Source organism: Leptodactylus fuscus, chromosome 9 (genome assembly GCF_031893055.1).
Source record: "Leptodactylus fuscus isolate aLepFus1 chromosome 9, aLepFus1.hap2, whole genome shotgun sequence".
Lineage (NCBI taxonomy): Eukaryota > Metazoa > Chordata > Amphibia > Anura > Leptodactylidae > Leptodactylus > Leptodactylus fuscus.
Genome location: NC_134273.1, coordinates 21,200,458 through 21,224,087, shown reverse-complemented (window position 1 = coordinate 21,224,087; position 23,630 = coordinate 21,200,458). Strand labels below are relative to the sequence as shown.

General features: G+C 43.2%; 1 protein-coding gene across 2 annotated transcripts in view; it reads left to right on the top strand.

Annotated features, from left to right (window-relative positions):
• The window catches only part of TNR (tenascin R), a 333,354-nt gene extending 313,726 nt beyond the window's left edge, over positions 1-19,628 (top strand). For both annotated transcript variants that reach the window (XM_075287087.1, XM_075287088.1), the window contains exons 21-22: positions 1,297-1,460; positions 18,120-19,628. In XM_075287087.1, the coding sequence (XP_075143188.1) occupies positions 1,297-1,460; positions 18,120-18,230 (275 nt within the window). In that variant the 3' untranslated portion in view covers positions 18,231-19,628. The remainder of the gene's footprint in view (positions 1-1,296; positions 1,461-18,119) is intronic.
• Positions 19,629-23,630: the final 4,002 nt, after the last annotated feature.

The following is a 23,630-nucleotide window of genomic DNA, read 5'->3' as shown; positions in this document are numbered from 1 at the left end:
CAGTGGCGTAACTAAAGTCTTGTGGCCCCCGGTGAAATCTTTTGTCCATGGCCACATCCCTACAGCGAATTCTTGATAGTGATGGTTACAGGTGCTAAGGAGTTTAATCATCCTTAGTGTGGTTTAGGGTAATCTGTGGGTCTCCTTGGCTTATGGGCCAGATGGAAGCTGCAATCTCAATACTGATGCCAGTGCTTATAGGCCCCCTAAGGCTCCTTGGCCCCTTGTGCGACTGCATCCTCTGAACCCCTTCAAGTTACGCCCCTGGATGGCACCATTTTTTATGCAAAAAATATATACAAATTGGAAAATATTTAACATGCAACATTGTTTTTATTTGCCATAATCAAGCAATGGAATGTCTTGGGGCCAACAAAATTTAGTTGGGTTTCTACACTTGCAAAGATCTTTTCAGGATGCCCTTACACAGTCTGTACTGGTCGCAACCACAATGAGCTAACTCTCAGGACGCACCTGAACATTTTAGTTGAAGACACAGTAACAGTAAAGATGTGGCCCGGGAATTATCGGGCACCTGGGGCTAACCAAAATATTAGGACTGTGTCTGCAACTGCTTTTGCTGTAAATGAAAAGTTCAGGTGTGTCCCTACAATATGCACATAGGGGATGGGGCTGGGACATCTTCTATATGGTCACATTCAGGCTTTGTTGATGCAGTTTTTGATTTGCATATATTTGTATTGAATTTTTGAGTCTCAATACAGCCCAAATGTAACAGCCCAAATGGGAACATAGAGCAAAGTATGGTGAGACCAATGCAGTGAATATGATTCCATAAACTGTTAACATATGCAATACTATAGTGTGTCAACATCGCCCTTCAAAGGGTAAAAATACATATGAGGAATGAATGCAATATGCATTTTCAAAATAATCCTGATTTTTGCTTTGAAAACTACATGCAAAACCCGTACATGGATCCCAGTCTTACATTACTGAATCTCGATGATCTGCTGTTTAGGTGCAAAGATCTTATGCTGAAATGCTATGAGATGAAGTAGTGAAGGTGGGGGCAGGGATTGCTCTAGACTGATTGCCGTCATTCTCTGGCCGACCTAAAGAGGATGATAACAGGTTATAGTGCAGGCAACAGTCACCTGGAGAGCAAACGAAAACAGAGGTTGTATTGTCTCTAATAATAGCGATGGAGAGCTGCAAGATCTTTCTAGATGTAAAGAAAATAATGCTCATTGCTTACTAAATGTCTCATTTTAGTGAAAACGCCTTAGAATTGCTTTGGAACTAAACACTTGATTTGCCTTTTGCTTCCCAAAGGGGATTCCCTCACCTACCACCAGGGGCGCCCATTCTCTACCAAGGACAGAGATAATGATGTTGCTGTAACAAATTGTGCCTCATCCTATAAAGGAGCATGGTGGTATAAGAACTGTCACCGCACCAACCTCAACGGCAAATATGGGGAGTCAAGACACAGCCAGGTAGGAGGCAATAAGGATTGTAAGACATGTTCTGGGCTATTGTTTCAACTCTCTCCTCTTTCAGCTAAAGACGGATACATGTTTTTAATGCAAATGTATATGCTGTATATCTATATCAGTGATCAGATCCACCGGATAGGGTAGCATCTGATCATGGGGGAACCACTGGGACTCCTTATTATCATAAAAAATATAAATGTGAATGGAGCATGGATATGCAGGTATGAACTTCTCAGACTGAGGTTCCTTAAAGGGATGCTATCATTAGAATCCCTTTTTGAACTAAGACCACGTTGGAATAGCCTTAAGAATGGCTCTTCTTCTCCTAACTTTATTATTCTGATGCGTGCCGCCGTTCCGGTGTTATTTAGTTTTTTTGCCATATACAACTGAGTCTTCAGAAAGCATAGTAGGGGTCCCCTATGCTGTCCAAAGACTCTCTAGTGACACCTCTGTCTTCTTCTCCCGACCACCTCTTCACCGCGTCATAGACCACGTCTTCAGCCGAACTGACCGACTGTGCATGTCAGTTCGGCATTTTCATGAGGCCGAAATGGATGCTCATGTAACAGGCCAAAGGAAAATGGCTGAATGGACATGTGCAGTAAGCTCTGCCGGCTGATGACGCAACCGATGACACGGCGAAGAGGTGGTCGGGAGAAGAAGACAGAGACGTCACTGGAGAGTCTTCGGACAGAACAGGGAATGTCCCCTTTGCTTTCTGAGTAAAGTGGAACGCCCCCTGTGCTTTCTGAAGACTCATTTGCATACGGAAAAAAAAAATAAATAACACCGGAACGGTGGAGCGGATCAGAATAATAAAGGTAGGCGAAGAATAGCCTTTCTTAAGGCTATTCCAACGTGGTCTTAGTTCAAAAACGGATTCTAATGATAGAATCCTTTAAGCCCACCAGATAAGCTAATTCTGGGGTCCCAGCCGCCAACAACCCCTCAGAAATAGACCATAATACCCTTCAAATTTGAGCATCTTCTTCTCCAATATTATTGTGCTAGGACTTGGGCCCATCAGAAGATTGGCCCTCTGGTTCCCAGGTGGCAAATGGGACCCGACGCTGATGATCATTGGGTCTCCCGGCAGTCAGACCCCTAGCAATGAGACCATCATGAGTTTTATTAATAGAAAACCCCATTTAATGAAGAAATTCCCCCTATCAATTATCCAGAGCAGAAACCAACCTCGAAGAACATCCCTCTTTCTATGGGGAACACTGTGTCCATGCATTACATGAACAGTATATTGATTTTCGGGAGAACCATACAATAATTGGGTTTTATCGTAGGTTACTTGCGACCATTGGGTTTCCTTGCCGTGTTAGGTTTGCTTATGTGTTAGAGATACCACTAACCAAACAGGATAATACAAAGCGGAAAACTCAGCCATGTGTTTCTTATTCCTTATGACCAAGTGTCGTCAATGCTAGAGCAAACCAAAAAAATACCTCTTTGGGTCACCAAACACGGAATATATAAAAAAAAAAATCATAAAATATCTGCAGCTAAATCGAGACAAGAAGATTGAAAAAGCCAAACCTTATGAATAGTTTGCGGCTTGGTGGGGAGCCAAGACAGCAAAGTGAAGACTTAAAAGAAATGATTAAAATTTCAGGTCTTAGCATTTTCTTGGTGTGTTTATATGCAATCTTCTACATCACAGAGCAGTAATATTGTTTGCTTCAGATTCATATCCTGCATTAAATATATTTCCGCAATCGATAGAAAAACCAAAATGATATTAGATATTTTATCGAGATATTTTTTCATTAAATGATAACACCACATAAAATGAATGAAAAGGTGAACAGCTGGAGGCCAGCGCGCTACTTCTGCTTTCATCTATATGTGCCCATCTATCCTGTGTTATGATTAGCAAATGGATATAGCTAGGGGCAGTGGCGTAACTGGGAATGGCGGGGCCCCATGGCGAACTTTTGACATGCCCCCCCCCCCCCCCGACCAATGCCAAAAATCCCACCAACCAACCCCCCAGCATTCCTGTGCGCACTATTATCCCCCATAGTGGTCCCTGCATGCACTATTAAGCTCCATAGTGGCCCCTGCACACAGTATTATTCCCCATAGTGGCCCCTGCACACAGTATTATGTCCCTTAGTGGCACCTGAACACACTATTATGCACCATAGTGACCCCTGGACACGGTATTATGCCCCACTGTGGACACCCATGAACAATTATTATACTCTGGGGTCTTTTCAGACCCCCATCTTTTCTGTTACTTACCTCTTCATGGCTCCGCTGCACTCCTCGGTGGTGTTGGCCATTTTCAATGAGGTCCAGGATGTCACATGACCCGGGACGCAGGCCCCAGTCATTTGACGTCAGGGACGTCACACAAGTAGGCCCGAGGCCTTCCTGTAGCACGGAGAGGTAAGTAACTGTGTTTTTTGTGTTCACTTACTTCTGCTGGGCCTCCGGTCATAATACTCAGGGGTCTAAAAAGACCCCCAAATATAATAGTAGTGTTTGTGGAGCCCGCAGCATCACTTACTGATCCCAACCCCTGCCAGGATTGGTAAGTAAATGGGGCCCATTACCATGCAGAGTAACTCCAGCCGATAACAACCTATTAAAAAAACACAAAAACGCAGTGCTAGCGTCTGTCACCGGGCCCCTAATGTCCCGGGAGCTGTGGCAGCTGCTACCGCTGCTACCATGGTAGTTATGCCCCTGGTTAGAGAATTACCTAATAATATTTCATATTCCATTATAGGACTGGTCTATGAGCAAAGTATGTTACTGGTTAAGGGTGAGGGATGGGTTTCTTGATGGTATTTCATGGCAGTGCGGAATCCAGGTGCAGCACGGGAGAAGACTTAGAGAATGTTACAGCAATAATAATGAAGACCTAGAGAATCTCACAGTATATCAAGCGATTGGCCAGCACAGAATGTCACATCTAAAGTCAGCGCTGTCTTATAAGGTGGACATTTACATTATGGTGTCATCTTATAAGAATAGTACGGAATACATGACACATGGCTATAAGTATTCCTAGTATATCCCACTTTCTTGGAGCCCCTGGCAGCGGTATGAGACGTGTTGTGATCGAGCAGCTGAATTCCTACCATCTGCAGTATATTAATATCGATTGCTTTCTGAAATTAATTTTATGTTGTTTCTGTATTTCTTTTGCTTGTGTTAACCCTTACAGTAAGAAAACAAGAGGAGTCTGAGATAAGGAAGAGATCTTACTGTTTTATGATGTAGAAGAATAAACCAAATCTTAGTCTTGAGTTTATCACTACCTTTTTAACTCTTCGCCTTCTAAAAGCTATAAGGTTTATATTTTTCCAATTACGTAGAATTTAAGGGCTTGTTTTCCGTAGGACATATTGTACATGGCATAGTTATGGTAATATTCCATATGGAAGTAATGGGAAGCCAGAAATAAATTCTAAAGCGGTGGAGTTGGAAAAAAAAGTTGCACCATTTTCTCATGGGTTTTGTTTTCACAAACAATTCCCCTTCAATGGGCCCTAAGGTAGTGGTGGCCTCCTTAGCTGACCCAGATCGACAATCCAGTGTTTTGGGTGCTATGCTACTATTTTGGGCACTAGGTCTCAATTCCAACTCTATCTGTGCCCTTAGGATACAGGTAAAGTTTCTCCCACAAATTCAAGCCCCCGCAACCCTTTGCTTGCCTCCACTGTGTCATACACACACACAAGTAGCCCCCACTCTGTCATGCCTCCCTCAGGTTACCCCCACAGTATCATATCCCCCCACACTCACATGTCTCAATCAGGTTGCCCCCACAGTATCATGTCCTCTCCCCAGGTTGCCTCACAGTTTCATGCCCCCCCCAATTGCCCCCACAGTTTCATGCCCCCCACCCCCTCTCCAGGTTGCCCCCACAGTATCATGTTCTTTCCCCAGGTTGCCTCACAGTTTCATGTCCCCCCCCCAGTTGCCCCCACAGTTTTGTGTCCCCCCCACCCCAGCTTGCCCCAATAGTGTCATGCCCCCTCAATTGCCCCCACAGTTTTGTGTCCCCCCACCCCAGCTTGCCCCAATAGTGTCATGCTCCCCCCAATTGCCCCAACAGTTTTGTGTCCCCCCACCCCAGCTTGCCCCCATAGTGTCATGCCCCCCCAATTACCCCCACAGTTTCATGCCCCCCACCCCCTCTCCAGGTTGCCTCTGCAGTTTCCCCTACAGTATATATAAAAAAGAAAACGGAAACTAGCGACAACTCATCAGTGTCCTCTGAAAGCCGATGAGTTGGGGTAACTCAGACTTACTGTCCTGACCAGAGGGACAGCAAATGTAGGACTGTCCCACAGCCCAAAGAGGGCCCCCACTACCATAGGGCCCAATGCAAGTGCACCGTTGGCCCTATGGTTAAAGCAGCCCTGCCACAACCCCCTTCTCACCAGATAGTTATATCTCCTCCCCTCCTGGGTATGTACTGTATACCTTAGCTGCCCACATACGCCATATAATAGCACTTAGGAATAGGTGAAGTATTTGCTATTGCTTCATAAGTCTTGATACATCTTCCAGGATTTAACTTGATTTCTATAAACTGGATAAAGCGGTTAGAGAAGATGTATACCAGTGCTACACCGGGCGGCTAATCAAATCCTGCAGTATTACCGCGGTGTAAGATGTGCGCTGCTGTAGGGGTCATATATCAACAACCCCAGTAAATCTATTAACACGGACACATAGAGCAATCCACTCAATCTGGAAGATCACGCTCTCTTTTTATTACGATGTTGTTTGTCACTGAGTTACCGAAAAGTCCAGTAGCGAACTATGAAAGAACCCATAATATATAAGATTGCTCATTCTTCAGATCGGTATCCCAACTTCTTTACCATGACATACTTATAGTTCTGTCAATGTACTTAGTTGGGAAGCATGGACAGATCAATCCATATGCAAGAATTGTGCTATATATTTGCTTTGCTGTGGGAAAACATATACCGTCTTCCCAGGTTTGGAGTGCAGAAAGGACACTTGGTAGCTTCCACTTATCCACCAAGCTGCAGGTGCACCATCTTCAGTGCTAAGTCACAGCTATGTGTTGCGATGCCTGTATTGTTATTAAAGATGGGTGATCCGCTTCATCAAAAGCAGGGTTCAATTGGAATATTCCAAATTGTTCAGCTGTTAATGAAATACATGAATACATGAATACCCCTACCATAAATCTGCTTCCCCTGTCTCACTCCAGCGCACCAGAGAACAGGGATAATAAGTTTACAATGCACAGCCATCAAAGGAAAACAGAAAATAAATCTAAGAAATTGAATCAGCCTTAGTGTGGGGAAGGACTTGTGAGTCTGTCTGTCTAATGGTCCCAGTGGCAACTGCAACCCTTATAAAGGACAAGTTAACCCATTCATCCAAATTTGTTACACTAGCTCACAACAAAAGGAAAATGTTTGTTCTCGTACCGCGTTAGCCAGTGGTTATGAAATATAAAAAACCAAAAAACTTGCAAGTCTTCAGTAGGTGATACCTTTTTTAATGGCTAACTCATAATGATGACAGAATATGACGTTTCGAAGCTTACTCTGGGCTTCTTCTTCAGATATTTCTAAAAAAACACTTTCTGCAGGCTGCATATTTATGCACAACTGGACACATAGGGATAGGATTACAGGAGGGAGGGGGGGAAGAGGTTTATTACTATATACATATAAAAACAAATAATCAATTCCCAGTTCCCAGGTTCTTTATCTTTATGGCTGTCTTAGTTCAGTGATTTGTATAGAATGCCATGAACCCATGTGATGTATTCATTCCATTATCCAGAGTATTATCCAGAGTCTTAAATAGGGTCATGCACTTGTATTCATAAATCAGTCGTTGTTTTCTTGATTTAAAATTCCCTCTTAAAATCTAAATTTTCATGTCATTGGTGATATTATGATCTTCCTGGCAGCCTGCAGAAATTGTTTTTAGATATATCTGAAGAAGAAGCCCAGAGTAAGCTTCGAAACGTCATATTCTGTCATCATTATAAGTTAGCCATTAAAAAAGGTATCACCTACTGAAGACTTGCAAGTTTTTTGGTTTTTTATATTTTATAGCTCACAACAGACAATGAGCATATACTGTAGCTTTTGCTAGGCCCCCTCCCTGTGTTTTTGGTGCTTCTGATAAGTTTCTGTAAGGCGCAGGTGATCCCAAGATAAAGAGTGAGGTCTCGGAAATGTGCTGCCACTGTAGGTCTGATATGTAACGATACAGAGGAGTAAGACACACTTCTCTCTCGGGAGTACAAGAATAGCCCAACATTCAGTACTTTTCCTCTCGATCAAGACAACAGACCACAACAGGCCCCAAATGAACCCATTATAAATCCCATTATAAATCAGTAGGGCATTGATAGGATTTGTTGTATGATACGTCTGGCCTAGTGTCGTGAACTTAGACTTTAGTGTCCATGTGAATATAGTTGATTTATTTTAAGGAATTAGCTTTAAGACAATACACTTCAAAGCTGGAGCAAATCCTTCACCAGATACACACGTTTTCATGGGCAGATCCCCAGGCCCCTACTATCCCACCCAATTTAATAGAGCTCATTCACATCCACTAATTGTGATGCTTTGGTTGCTACAATGGTAGGTTTTCATGCAGAACTGCTTATGTCAGGCCCATCCAAGTCTCATCCGAACAAGAACTTTAATGTTGTATCTTCTCAGACATGGCGATGCAGACTTGATTTAATGTTTTGGGTCATTGTCTTGCTGCATAAACTAATTATATTTCAGCTTCATCTTACTGACAGATCACCAGATGTTCTTTCTAAGAAATTTCTGGTACAGCGCACAATGTATAATGGTAACTTGTCCAACTTAATATCAATGTTCAGTTCCTGAGACATTCCTACAGCGTCATATATCATGTTTAGCTTCTAGTATCATGTTGATCTTTACAATGCAGAATGCCATATATGCCTAGAACTTTTGGGTTAGGCATCTCAAAATGTGTAGCCATCATACTTTCCAGTGTAAAACTGCTCGTAGTCATCGCTTTGGGGTTGCTATACCTGCAAGTCAAACTCTAGCTGGGTCAGAGCTTTAAGATGCAGTCAATCAGATTGCTGCCTCATTGTCTAATCTTGAGCTGAGCCGGGGTTCTAAAAGCCCACATTGAGACTACTCAGGTGCCTCCTGATGGTAGCTAGATTGTATTCTCAGAACTTATTTGGTAATTTGCTGTTTTGCTGGTTACTGATTTTGGTTTGCTTTTCTGGTTATCTAATTTCTTACTGATTTGGCTTTTTCTGTGACCTTCTGGATTCTACCCTAGCTTGGGCACTGTAATTCTTCAATGTAAAACTCCTGTGCTGTCCTGGTTTTGACCCAGCTTGTATGTTCTGTCTGCTGTAAGTTTGTTGGTCTGGTCTTTAGACCAGAAGTGCCTCTATATTCTTGTATTGTGACGAGTTCTAATGAAAATCCTCAAGGGTAACCTTAGACTTTACCAACCAGAATGGTGTGGGGTTATAGGTAGGTTTTGCTTGCTGTCTTTAATGTATACAGTTTCACAACTTGACACTAACAGCATGCCACATCGATTTGCATTGTGGCTGTCCATCAGCTGAACCTTGGTCGTTACCTTTGGTCTACCAGTGCCTTTTTACTTTTTCGTTGGGTGACAAACACTGGAGATATGAATTCTCTAGGCTGTAATTCATATGGCACTGGCTAGACTGGGGAGTAACATCTGGATTTTATGATTTAGGATTTTATGGTCTTCACTCTAAGTCCGTAAAAGGGATCCTTAAATCACAAATTGGTATCAGTAGCAATAATGCAAAATTAGATTAGTCAGGAATAGGGTTGAGCGAATGGGATCGGAAAAGATCGGATTCTGGTCGGCGATCGAGTAAATTTCACAATCGCGATGGGAATTCTGATCCCGATCTTTTTAGGCGGGATCGAGGTCGAAGGTTATTTCCCACAATACTTTGCTACTGGCCAAGCATTGTAGGAAAAGCTATCAATGTTAGCTACTAGAGATGAGCAAGTACTGTTCGAAACTGCTGTTTCGAATAGCACGCTCCCATAGGAATGAATGGATGCAGCCGGCACACAGCCTGTGCCGGCGTCCGGCCGCTTAACCGCCTGCGTGCCGGCTGCGTCCATTCATTCCTATGGGAGCGTGCTATTCGAAACGGCAGTTTCGGAGATGTAGCAGAGTCCAGTATATGGCATAGCAGGGAGGAAACAGAAGAGTAGATAGTATCTACTCTTCTGTTTCCTCCCTGCTGTGCCGTATAATGGACTCTGCTACATCTGCATTACTGTACATTGACTTGTCTATCTACTCTTCTGCTTCGTCCCTGCTTTACCGTATCCTCAGCTCTGCTACCTCTGAGATCTACATCTGAGATAAGTCAGAACCAGGAACAATATTATGAGGAATGAGAACCAGGTCAAGGTATTCACCTGACATGACCCAGCAGATGGTGGGAAGTCAGAGCAGGTGAACAGGAGATAGCCATAGTCAGGATCTGCATCCGTTTGGTGGGAGGTGGTGTTGGAACCAGGCACAAAGGTTAACAGGTACATAGACAATTAGATAGATAGATAGATAGATAGATAGATAGATAGATAATAGATAGATAGATAGATAGATAGATAGGAGATAGATAGATAGATAGATAGATAGATAGATAGATAGATAGATAGATAGATGCTTTATATTTGGCACTATATTTACTGTATAATGCACATACTGGTGTTTGATACCTCTAGTAAATTGTTCAGTTTTGATAAACATGTAAATGCATCCTACCCCACTTCTTTCTGGTTCTCCATAGATCTTCAGGTACTAAGTAAGACTCTGTTCAGACTCTCTTGACATTCAGAGCTCTTGCTGGATTTTCTATTAGTCTTTCCGTATTTTTGATTGCATATTGAAGAATAGCTCACCCCTCATTCACATTTGCATTTGGTAACCCGTTCAGGGAGTCCGCATGGGGACCCCCCCTCCAAATGGAATACCGAACGCAGTTGCAAGTGGTGTACAGTGAAAGCACATGGACCCCATAGACTACAATGGGGTCTGTGTGCTCTCCGCGTCCTGCCCGCATGAGTCATGCAGACATGAAAGTAGATCACAAAGTACATTTCTGTCTGCATGTTCCGTGTGGACACCACGCGGAGAACACACAGACGCCATTATAGTCTATGGGGTCCATGTGCTTTCACTGCACACGCTTGCCAGTGCGTTTGGTATTCTGTTCAGGGGGTAACCAAGCGGACTCCCCGAATGGAGATGTGAACGAGGGGTCAGTCTGTTATTGCCATCGAAAACACCCCAACTAACCTTATTAAAGTCACTGGAGGGTCATCTTAATTCACCATTGTCAATATAGAATCTGCCATTGTACAGATCTAGAATGGCTTCCTTATAAAAGCCCATGGCGCAAGTATACTCAGACTACACCCAAATCTACTACAATATATCTGTACACATATCCATAGACGATACTGTTGGTTTATCAGAATGGTCCAGTTTAGATATGTGACATTTAGAAATATAGATGGCCGTCACCGTGACTGATGAGACTTCTTTATAGCAAGGTCTTGAGTCCATTTATCAACCATGACCCCACTATAAATACTGTGAAGATGGTGAATTACGGATGTCTATCGCCTACATATACAGTCCTATGAAAAAGTTTGGGCACCCCTATTAATCTTAATCATTTTTAGTTCTAAATATTTTGGTGTTTTGCAGCAGCCATTTCAGTTTGATATATCTAGTAACTGATGGACACAGTAATATTTCAGGATTGAAATGAGGTTTATTGTACTAGCAGAAAATGTGCAATATGCATTAAACCAAAATTTGACCAGTGCAAAAGTATGGGCACCTCAACAGAAAAGTGACATTAATATTTAGTAGATCCTCCTTTTGCAAAGATAACAGCCTCTAGTCGCTTCCTGTAGCTTTTAATCAGTTCCTGGATCCTGGATGAAGGTATTTTGGACCATTACTCTTTACAAAACAATTCAAGTTCAGTTAAGTTTGATGGTCGCCGAGCATGGACAGCCCGCTTCAAATCATCCCACAGATGTTCAATGATTTTCAGGTCTGGGGACTGGGATGGCCATTCCAGAACATTGTAATTGTTCCTCTGCATGAATGCCTGAGGATTTGGAGCGGTGTTTTGGATCATTGTCTTGCTGAAATATCCATCCCCGGCGTAACTTCAACTTCGTCACTGATTCTTGAACATTATTCTCAAGAATCTGCTGATACTGAGTGGAATCCATGCAACCCTCAACTTTAACAAGATTCTCGGTGCCGGCATTGGCCACACAGCCCCAAAGCATGATGGAACCTCCACCAAATTTTACAGTGGGTAGCAAGTGTTTTTCTTGGAATGCTGGTTTTTTTGGACGCCATGCATAACGCCTTTTTGTATGACCGAACAACTCAATCTTTGTTTCATCAGTCCACAGGACCTTCTTCCAAAATGAAGCTGGCTTAGCCAAATGTGCTTTTGCATACCTCAGGCGACTCTGTTTGTGGCGTGCTTGCAGAAATGGCTTCTTTCTCATCACTCTCCCATACAGCTTCTATTTGTGCAAAGTGCGCTGTATAGTTGACCGATGCACAGTGACACCATCTGCAGCAAGATGATGCTGCAGCTCTTTGGAGGTGGTCTGTGGATTGTCCTTGACTGTTCTCACCATTCTTCTTCTCTGCCTTTCTGATATTTTTCTTGGCCTGCCACTTCTGGGCTTAACAAGAACTGTCCCTGTGCTCTTCCATTTCCTTACTATGTTCCTCACAGTGGAAACTGACAGGTTAAATCTCTGAGACAACGTTTTGTATCCTTCCCCTGAACAACTATGTTGAACAAGCTTTGTTTTCAGATCATTTGAGAGCGGGCTGTCCATGCTCGGCGACCATCAAACTTAACTGAACTTGAATTGTTTTGTAAAGAGGAATGGTCCAAAATCCCTTCATCCAGGATCCAGGAACTGATTAAAAGCTACAGGAAGCGACTAGAGGCTGTTATCTTTGCAAAAGGAGGATCTACTGAATATTAATGTCACTTTTCTGTTGAGGTGCCCATACTTTTGCACCGGTCAAATTTTGGTTTAATGCATATTGCACATTTTCTGTTAGTACAATAAACCTCATTTCAATCCTGAAATATTACTGTGTCCATCAGTTATTAGATATATCAAACTGAAATGGCTGCTGCAAACACCAAAATATTTAGAACTAAAAATGATTAAGATTAATAGGGGTGCCCAAACTTTTTCATAGGACTGTAAATTCCATTTAGGAAGCTTTAGCTTTCTTAGTATTTCTATTGATTGCTAACGAAAAATGATGGCTGTAAGAAAACATACATATCTAGGAGATGCTTCCAAGTCCAAATTACATCTCAATTACGCCGGCGAAATCAATGAGAATAATGTAGTGTGTGCTGGAGATGTGGACTGCGCGACGTCCCGGCCTCCTGATGAGGAAGCCTTAATTACACATTAAAACACTTACACTGGCAAGGTCATATGTGATTTACTTTAATGAATCTTTGGAAACAGCATTAGATATGATTTTACATTTCCCTGGAGTAGAAAATCGCAGTGTGAAATGGCAATATAATGTCACTCTCTGCCATACACCATACATACAAGGTAATGCACGGCATATTAGAAGGATATTACAAGTCACCAAGGATTTTTGCAAATCTACAAAGACAATTTAAGTTAAATGCATCGCTCCTATTAATATCAGAATGTTGTATAAAAAATTAAAGACTAACATAACAATTCAGCCTCAGGGAAAACAATATGTTAGATGTTTCCTATGTATTAATAGTACAAATTCTGGTAAACTTTGTAATGTAAAATGTTACAGAAAAATACATCTTTTTTGACTCCCCTCCTAAAACAGCACAACGTACTTAGCCCCCACCCGACCATGACACCTGTACTCAGTGGCGTATCTAGGAATGGCGGGGCCATGTGATGAACATTTGACTTTTGATCCTGACCAACCTCCTCCCCCCCCCCCTGCATTCCTGCACCCACAGTATTATGCCCCATAGTGGCCCCTGCACACAGTATGATGCCCCATAGTGGCCCCTGCACACAGTATTATGCCGCATAGTGGCCCCTGCACACAGTATGATGCCCCATAGTGGCCCCTGCACACAGTATTATGCCGCATAGTGGCCCCTGCACACAGTATTATGCTCCATAGTGGTCCCTGCACACAGTATTATGCCCCATAGTGGCCCCTGCACACAGTATTATCCCCCATAGTGGCCCCTGCAGACAGTATTATGCCCCATAGTGGTCCCTGCACACACTATTATGCCCCATAGTGGCCCCTGCACACAGTATTATGCCCCATAGTGGCCCCTGCACACAGTATTATCCCCCATAGTGGCCCCTGCACACAGTATTATGCTCCGTAGTGGCCCCTGCACACACAGTATTATGCTCCATAGTGGCCCCTGCATACACTATTATGCCCCACTGTGAATACCCATGGACAAGTATTATACTCTGGAGTCTTTTCAGACCCCAGCGTATAATAATCAAAGACCGAGGGGGATACCAACATAAAAAAACATTGTTACTTACCTATCCCCAGCTCCGCAGCACTCTCGGCTGATGACAGCCATCTTCAATGATGTCCAGACGTCCCATGACCCGGGACACAGGCCTCGGGCATGTGACATCAGGGACATCACAGAAGTAGGTCCGATGCTTGTATGGACCACGGAGAGGTAAGTAACACCGTTTTTTATGTTCTTTTACCTCTCCTGGGCTTCTGATCATTATACTCAGGGGTCTGAAAAGACCCCTGAGTATGATAATAGTGTTTGTGAGGCCCGCACCGTCACTTACCGATCCCAGCCCCTGCCAAGATCGGTAACTAAATAAGGCCCATTACCGGCTGGAGTAACTACAGCCTATTAAGAAAAGGTAAAAAAAAGCAGCGGTAGCGGCTGTCGTCGGGCCCCTAATGTCCCGGGTCTTGTGGCAGCTGCTACCGCTGCTACCCCAGTAGTTATGTCCCTGCCTGCATTGATCAGTCGCTCTCAATTCATTGGTCAAATCCGCCTTGAGAGAGACAGAGATAAAGATGGATCATCAACTTCACTGAGGTTACATAGAAGTCTACGGAAAGGAGTGAGTGTCCTAACCCCAATGCTAGATTGATGGCAACAGTGTTCTGTATTGCTATATTTTTATTTTTTTTTTATTTTTTTTGGCGCCGCCCCCCTGAGGGGCTTGGCTGCCTTGATGCAGTGCTCCAAGCTGGGAGCAAACTTTTCTTTCCTTTTTCACTCTTTTTCTCTGTAACTTCAAGAATCCGGTAACCAAGCAATCTAGCACTATGAATTTAGCAACTATAAATCGAATGGAAGACCCTGTGGAGTTTTTTGTTCCTTTTGTTTCCATTGTAAAGCATGGACTCAAGACCTGGTTCAGCTGGTTTCCACATGTGCCTGTTACCATCCCCCCAGCTAGGACAGCATGGCTCAACATGCGGCATGGAGGAAAACCTACATGGAAATGCGGACTTCTTCCTTCAAGGAGATGATTTCTGGCGTCAATTGCTGTTGTGTGAAGATGCTACAGCTGACTGGTATTTCTTTCTATTACTGTGGACACGTGGGACACTGTTACAACCTGGGAACCTACCATCACCCACCTACCCCAGGAGTTATGGAAGCTTGGCAAGAGACCAGCACCATGTATACCTGGATGGTCTCTGACTTCCTTGGGGCAGTAGAACACTGTGGTAAGGAGGAGGAGGAGGGCTTGTGATGAAGGACATTTGGGGCATTTTTTGTGGTTAAAAGGACAATAGTGCTGATACAAGATACCGAACTATCAGCTGTGAGCAGATCTCACCACCTACCAAAGGAACTGCCACATGTTATCATGATAGCTGCTTATGTCCCCCACCTCTGCAAAATTTCTGCTTGTTATATCCACATGCTGTGACCCCCCCTCCTCGTGTCCTACAACCAAGTCGGCTTTATTATTATTATTATTATAATTATTATTATTAACATCAATCCGCACAGAGAACTAAATGATCCTGCAGTGTGTCTGTGTTTCTTTCTTTTTTTTTAGTTGCTATGATTCCTAGGATTTCTCTATCTGCCATGAGCTTGTATGTGTTTCTCTCTTGTTATATACTACTGTACCATCTATGAAACTGTATCACTGAAATTTCCCCATTGTGGGACTATTAAAGGAATATCTTATCTTATATAATGTCTTCCATGCTGCTGATGCTTCTTCTAAGTGTGAGAGAGATAGATAAGCAGGATCTCCTCCTTTTTGTGTGCAGTGTATGGGAGACATCATAGCACAGTCTCCATACACTCATATTATTTTCGTTGTTCCTACGCTTCTATGTATCTTCATGATAACACAATCTTTGGTAATCTGATCCTGAAATAATGCTCCAACCCCTTCTATTTGTCCCCTATATTATTCTATAGCATAATTAGAAGGTTAGCAAGAAGACGGGCGGATAGAAGGGAATATGACGCAGGATCAGACAACATAGAGCTTGTTTGCCGTCTGTTACGATGGAGGCACATAGATCTGCATAGGAGCTGTAGACACTAAACAACATAGCATTTTGAGGAGCATAGTATACCATTTGGAGACAGTCTGCAGGAAGGAAAAGGAGATCTACAGGGTTCGGGAGGAGCGGACGCTTTGTCTTTCCATTAATAAGATATATACCAGTATCCTATACTCTCACATACTGATTTATGCAAAATGGATTTTACCAGCAGGCCCCCTTTACATTTGTAGGATAAATTGTGTTTCACAAGGAGGAACCCAGGACATTAGTCATGCTAGACTTCCAGATTTCTTCATTACTTTAATACTTTCTTATATCATGTTCAGAGCCATCAGTCATCACTGACCATTACAGATATGGTTTATGCAAAACACTGCTTTGGAATATAAAGGGTTATCTTCGAAATGTCCTGTAGGGTACATGGATGTCCTACATCTATGAATCAGAGCGTAGAGTTATAAGGAATCTCCTGTTACGAGAACAGCAAAACTTTCCTATTACACAAATACCAGCAGAGTTTTTTTTACATAAGGGATTTCCATCTTCCCAGTCACGTGATGGGATTTATAATCCAGGGGAGAATTTAGAAAAACACATAGACGAACATGGTTGGATGGCCGCGGTTACTCTCCATTTCTGTTCTTTCAGGATTTTGACTCTGAGAATCCTCTAGTGGGAGAAGTGTAAATGGTCCAAATTTTACAGAAATAAAAAGGTTTTAGAGAAAAGGGGAAAATAAGTTACAACACTAAAATATAACCCGAAAACGGACAGGATAGGAATTGGGAGAGGCCAAAGATCATAGCAGAAAAGAGGAAGAAGCTACACCAGTTGGCAGACCCTATAGGACAAGGATCCCCAACCACCAATCCGCGGACTAGGACCGGGCCGTTGGAGGTTTTTTGGCAGTTCATGGGGTGGGGCGATGAGCTGACCTCGGTCTTAGCTGGATATTTCACGCTAAGCCATGATGCTATGGTAACTTGTAAGCTATTGGGTAGCACAGCGTCCTGTAGCACGCCACACTACCCCGATAATTTACATGTTACCATTGCAACGTGGCCTAGCGCAAAGTATCCAAGTAAGACTAAGGCTAGCCCACCGCCCTAAGGATGTCGCACTACCCAATAGTTTGCACGTTTCCATTGCAACATGGCCTAGCATTAAGTATCTAACCTCGATGTCTAGACATTAGCCATGTCCGCTCAGATGTTCGTGTCATGCCCGCCTGCCCCACAGAGCATCCTGGCAGAGAGCGTTCCCGTCCGCAAGGTGGAGCCCATCTATAACCCTGCCCCATATTACCAAATCCCAGCCCCTGCCTTATCCACACCCCGCCTTGCCAGGCCATAGATAAATGGTTTTGCTTGAAGACGCTCCCTGGTGCAAAAAAGTTGGGGGCACTGTGGGTGTCACAATGTACCCCATGGCAAAAACTGGAACACAATATCTGACCCCGGAAGCACTGTAGATAACACTGAGGACACTTTGGTTGACTGAGTATATAAAAGATGTCACTAAGGCTATTGTTGAGTGGACATTGTGATTTAGTTATTCCATTTGACAATCTTTCGGGGGAACGTGATTTGTAGTATTTTCTGTTGCTTGAAGGACTTTCTGCCGTTTCTCCTTTAAGACTGCATCTTATTATCCAACCTGTTACCGATCAATTACATTTACACACTTGGAGTAAAATGAGTCCTCCTTCTATCTAGAGATATCACCTACTGGGTTTTTCCACATGATCTGGTTGTCAGCTTCTGTACGCTATATACATTAGATCATTGCTGTAAAAAACATTTAACATGCAAATGTGTTAGTGAATTAATGAATGACTATACCGTACGCCTACCTGCCCATTATCACATAATGGCTGCTTACCACATGAAGCCGTCCATGTTCATCACCTCTGAGACGTTTGATTGCTAGGCGTAAAATAATTTAATTTCATTTAATTTATTTATATTCGAAGTGCGCAACGAACGACTTATACTCTGCATGCCTATGTCGTATGGTTGTGTTATATGTACCTGACTTATCTCTATCTGTTGTTCCTTCTCTCCGTAGGGTATAAACTGGTATCACTGGAAAGGCCACGAGTTCTCCATTCCCTTCGTGGAGATGAAGATGAGACCGTATAACCAACGTACAATGAAGAAACGTTCCCTTCACCTCTGATCTTAATTGACCTATCAATAGACATATTTCCCCCACATCCACCTCCACCATACTACCGGACCTGCACAAACCATAGTCACATTTCTCTTTATCCCTCAATGGTCATGTTCGAGCCAAGTGGTGGGCAATAATCTATTTTTCAGGAACCTTGTCAACTATACATAGAGTTATTATGGTAGCATCAGGACGGAGTATTAACCGGCATGAATAGAGCTATGTGTGGTTGGACAAACTGGTCATTGCAAGGTCCACATGGTCTTGGATTAGTCCATGCAAATGCAATTTGCTAATGTTGTGCCAAAAAGTTATACAAAAACAAGCCAGATTGGTATCACAAAGACAACTGGCGATGGTTAACAGGTTGCCCACCACTGTTCCAACCCATGCATATAACATTGATACCTAATTTTGCAAAGCATTGATGTTATCCAATGTAATTTGACCCCGCACTTTCCTACTTTAGACATTCTCCACTGTACAGAACCTTCTACTCCATTCTCCATGATCATATATTGAAAATATTTCGACATACCCCAACAGAGACTTCTCATTTATCCAGCACTATCACGTCCTCCCTTGTCATGGTGGCTGACCTCCACCCCGGCAGCCATCTTTATTCTGTCCACAGGGGCATGGTGCTGTATAATTGTCTTTTTACCTTGCTCTCTGTGGAACCTCAGACCCTTTAACACCCAACAAACCTTTTTCTGCGGTCAGGATTGTCTTGCTAATGATTCATGTGCCAAATTTTTTAGCCCCCTATCTCTTGCACTTCCAAGTATTTTTGGTCACTGGAGATCTCTTTTTAAAAAATGTTGCGTGAGATATGCAAGAGATGGAGGCCTTCCTTGTTAGCACTGAAGACAAAAGGAGCAACCCCGGAACCTTTAATGACCCTTCCCCAGATGCCATCTATGACAGCACCTGTTATCTAGGTTACGTAGGAGATCCAGTACCTCTCGTATATTGGCAATTTGCATCGGCCTCAAAAAGTACATAAGTGTTTTATCGCCTTACAAGAGAAAGGTTCACCTGAGATGACGACAAGGTCAATGTTTTTCTTACCAGTTTCCAATTTTTTTGTTTTTTTGGAGGGAGGTGTTTTTCCTAATTTAATTTCTCATCAGATTTAATCTGCTCCTTGCATTAGGGCCAGTTCATACGCTGATACTTGGGTCTAAAATTTGGAGAACATAGTGCTACACGAGGATATAGGATGCATTAAGGATAATAAAAGTTTGGGAAGCAGGTCCTAACTGCCAAACAAGAGACTACTGAGAGGTGCCTGCCAAAGGGTTAATCGCCCTATGTAATCTTGTATCTCTAGTCCTGGATGCTGTTAGCTGATGTATAGATCCTTTTTTTAATGCATTTTCTATACGTTATTAAAAGATTCCTATGGGATGATATTATGCGTGTCTGAGTCTTTCGTGAAAACTTGTAGAGCGCCATCCAGTTCTCAAGAGATCTGGAGAACATCATTTCACTGAGCAATTTTTTTTATTTGAAGGATTGTCTCCCTGAGGTCTTAATCACACACAATGGGGAACACAAGGAACACTCCACCGGCCTTTCTTCTCCATTTACTTTTAATTCAAAAAAAGCATTATTGTGTGAATTCCATTACAAGGCGCTCGAAACAGAACAATGCACTAACTTAGAGATGGAAGGGTCGGAATTTGTGGGCGAAGACAATATCTGCAACCGGTGTCATCGCCAGGGCTCTTAGGACTTCACAAGCAGATGGGAGATATTGCACTTACATATTACTTTGTAGTATTTAGCACTCTGTTCATGTTTTATATTAGTCCATTGTTTCTAAATTTTACCCATTGTTTGTGAACCATCAAGGGTAAGGGTAGTGGACAAACAGCAAGGACCAAAGGTCTGTGGCAGGAGATCCGTGCTCACTGGTATCGAGGATGGAGACAAGGTGTAAGCCAAAATTTCAAAGCTGGTTCCAGTTCACTTGCACTTGAAAAAGGGCCTGTGAATGACGCGATGGCTTGCACCTTGTCTCCATCCTCGATACCGGTGAGCGCGGATCTCCTGCCACAGACCTTTGGTCCTTGCTGTTTGTCCACTGTTCCTCAGGCTGAACCACCGCCACTCTCACCCAGAAACTATACTTACAAGCGCTACAGGGGGTTGGGACACTTTCACAACCCCTTAAGGTGAGAGATCAACTGGTCACGACTAGAGATGAGCGAGTAGTACTCGACCGAGTAGGTATTCGACAGTCGGCCAATCAACGCTGGTTCGTCTCCTACCTTTAGAAGTCTTCTCCGTGCAGCTTCCCCGCGGCGTCTTCCGGCTCTTCATTCACTCTGCCAGGCATCGGGCCTGGGCAGAGCCGACTGCGCATGCCCGCTTGTAGTGCGGACATGCGCAGTCGCCTCTGCCCAGGCCCGATGCCTGGCAGAGTGAATTCAGAGCCGGAAGACGCTGCGGGGATGCTGCACGGAGAAGACTTCTCGGAGGATTCAGCCCGACCCTCACTCGTGGACTTGGTTAGTATAATTTGATCGAACGTTGCCTACCCCTGAAACGAGAATTTTCCCCCCATAGACTATAATAGGGTTCGATATTCGATTTGAGTAGTCGAATATTGAGGGGCTACTCGAAACGAATATCGAACCTCCAACATTTTACTGTTCATCATCTCTAGTCGCGACATCTATTATCTACAACAATATTGAGTGTTAAAAATACCACACTTAAAGCGCTCGGTGTCTATCCCCTTTTGTTTCCTAAAGACAATGATAGGGCCTGGATGGGACCTTGGTGACAATACCCAGCCACATAGTGGGGCCCATTTAAATCTTTACTATACCCCCTTCTTTTGTATATGCCAAAATATCTGCAATGAATCTTATGAGGTGCCATGCATGCTAACAACTATACACATGTAATCTCTGCACCTGTACTTAGTATCTTATATTATGCATTACATAGTACTTTAGAGATTCATAGGGTGGCATAAAGTCAAACAGGTAGTCGGCCGTATTCTGGTCTACTGTAGGAGATAATAACCTGCAGCCTTTATGCGTTTTTGACTATTGCGCTTGGCCCCTTGGTATCTCACAGATTCCCAGACCAATGATGATCACTCAGAAGATGCCAAATATGCAGTGAAATACTAGATATTATATGTAATCTGGACTTCTTATATCCAGCAATGAAATCTTTGCATGACCATATCTGTTTATTGCACATTGCATGGTCAATACACGCTGAGATCAACGTCGCCTCCCCGAGGACCATATTCTTCGGAGTTTTGGAAGCAGAGCTATGGACTGCCCTATGCAGGTATTGAGCTGAAAGACAATGTAAGGTCTCCCTGTGCCTGCAATGACCTATAGGTAATAAATATGGACAATCCCAAATATTTTTCCACTTTCAACAATGACTCTATGTGAAGAATTAGTGTAAGTGACTTCTGTGACCCTATACTTTAAAATAATTTTCTTAAAAGGGGCGATGGATCCATTTCTTAAAAGGGTGGTCCTCAGGGTCATTCCTCAGGGTAGGTTATAAATGTCTGATCTGTGCAGAGCTGACGCTTACACAGATCAGCTATTCTAGGATGTGTCGCTCCCCATGCTATACATTTCATGGGGCTGTCAGCAGAAGGCTCCATACACCTTATAGTGGCCGGGCGTTGTTACTGCAGCTCACATTGACACTTGCTGGATTTAACCATGGCCATTCCTTTGTTCTCATGGGATACCAGTGCCAGAGATTCCTCACAGCGGCTTAATCCTCACTTTTTGTTGAGGACTTCACTGAACAAAGGGCATGTCTTAAATTAAAAAATAGTTTATTTTGATATGGGCACATCAACAAAAAAGTTTATTTCCCTAACCAATCATATTCTTCTAGCATAACCCATATATATGTAGGGAAACATTGCAAAGCCTACATTTCAAGCTGTTCAGGAGCGGTTCTTTACAGACGCTGGATGAGAAACAGCGCCACTCTTGGGCTGTGCCTGATATTGAAACTCAGACACCTTTGCTTAAAGGGAGTCTGTCACCAGAACCCAGCATATCGTCCCAGCCCTGCAGATAGATAGGTTAATATCACCAGAACCAGCATATCACCCCAGCCCTACAGATAGATAGGTGAGGTTCACCAGAGCCCAGCATATTATCCCAGCTCAGCAGATAGGTTATGATCACCAGAACCAGTATATCACCCCAGCCCTGCAGATAGATAGGTTAGAGTAACCAGAATTCAGCATATCAACCCAGCCCCGCAGATAGATAGGTTAGGGTCACCAGAACCAGCATATCACCCCAGTCCTGCAGATAGATAGGTTAGTGTCACCAGAACCAGCATATCACCCCAGCCCTGCAGATAGATAGGTTACTGTCACCAGAACCAGCATATCACCCCAGCCCTGCAGATAGATAGGTTAGTGTCACCCTTGTAAATCACTGCCTCTGTTGCTAAGATATTGCCATTTTCGAGCTTTTTGGAGCAATGAGGGCATGGCAATAATAATGTTGTTGCTCCAAGGAACTCATCCGAACCAATCTACGTGCAGGACTGGGTTCTGGTGATAGAATCCCTTTAAAGGGATTTATCTATTTACAAGATTAATGATAATTAAGGACAATATCAGATATAGGGGGGATCTTACTGCTGGCACCCCAACAGATCACTGAAACAGGGGTTCCAAGTGACCTGATGGCCATGCAAGTGATTGGAGTGGTGGTCAAACGTGTTCCGTCTCCTCATTCGTTTCTATGGGGGCCAATGATAATAGTGAAGCACTGTACTCTGTATCTCTGTAAGTGGTAGGGGACATGAGAAGGTACAGGGGACTCAGAACCTCCATTTTAGTGATTGATGGCTCTCCCTCTCCCTCTGCCAAACACTAGCCCCTCTCCTTTGTGGAACAACACTTCATTATCTCTCTACCCATTGTTCACATGCTGAGGTCCTGCTGTGCAATATAAGTCCTATTTTACAAAATCTGTCATTTTCAGTATAATGGACGTGTAATGAAAACACAGTCATTTACAACATCAGGCCAAATGCTACAATTCCTGAAATTGCCAAAGCCAGCAGCGTATAATCTAAATGCAGATCTCCGCACGACTCTTATGTTTAAAAATTGAAGAATAAAATTAATATTTAACACGAGATTTCAAGACAAGCGGGGTAAACTCAAATTAATTCATCTCCAGTAAAGAAAAAGATTACTTCGTGTTCAGTAAACAGCAACTTCACCGAAACCAATTGTTAAATGTCATTGCAGTGTGTTACAACATTCCTGGGGTGATATAATCACCGCCGTCTATACTGCGCACGGAATGAAAACGGGCTTTATTATTTAACACGGGTTAACACTATGAGTGCTGTATGTATATTCTATGCAAACACGTGCAAAAG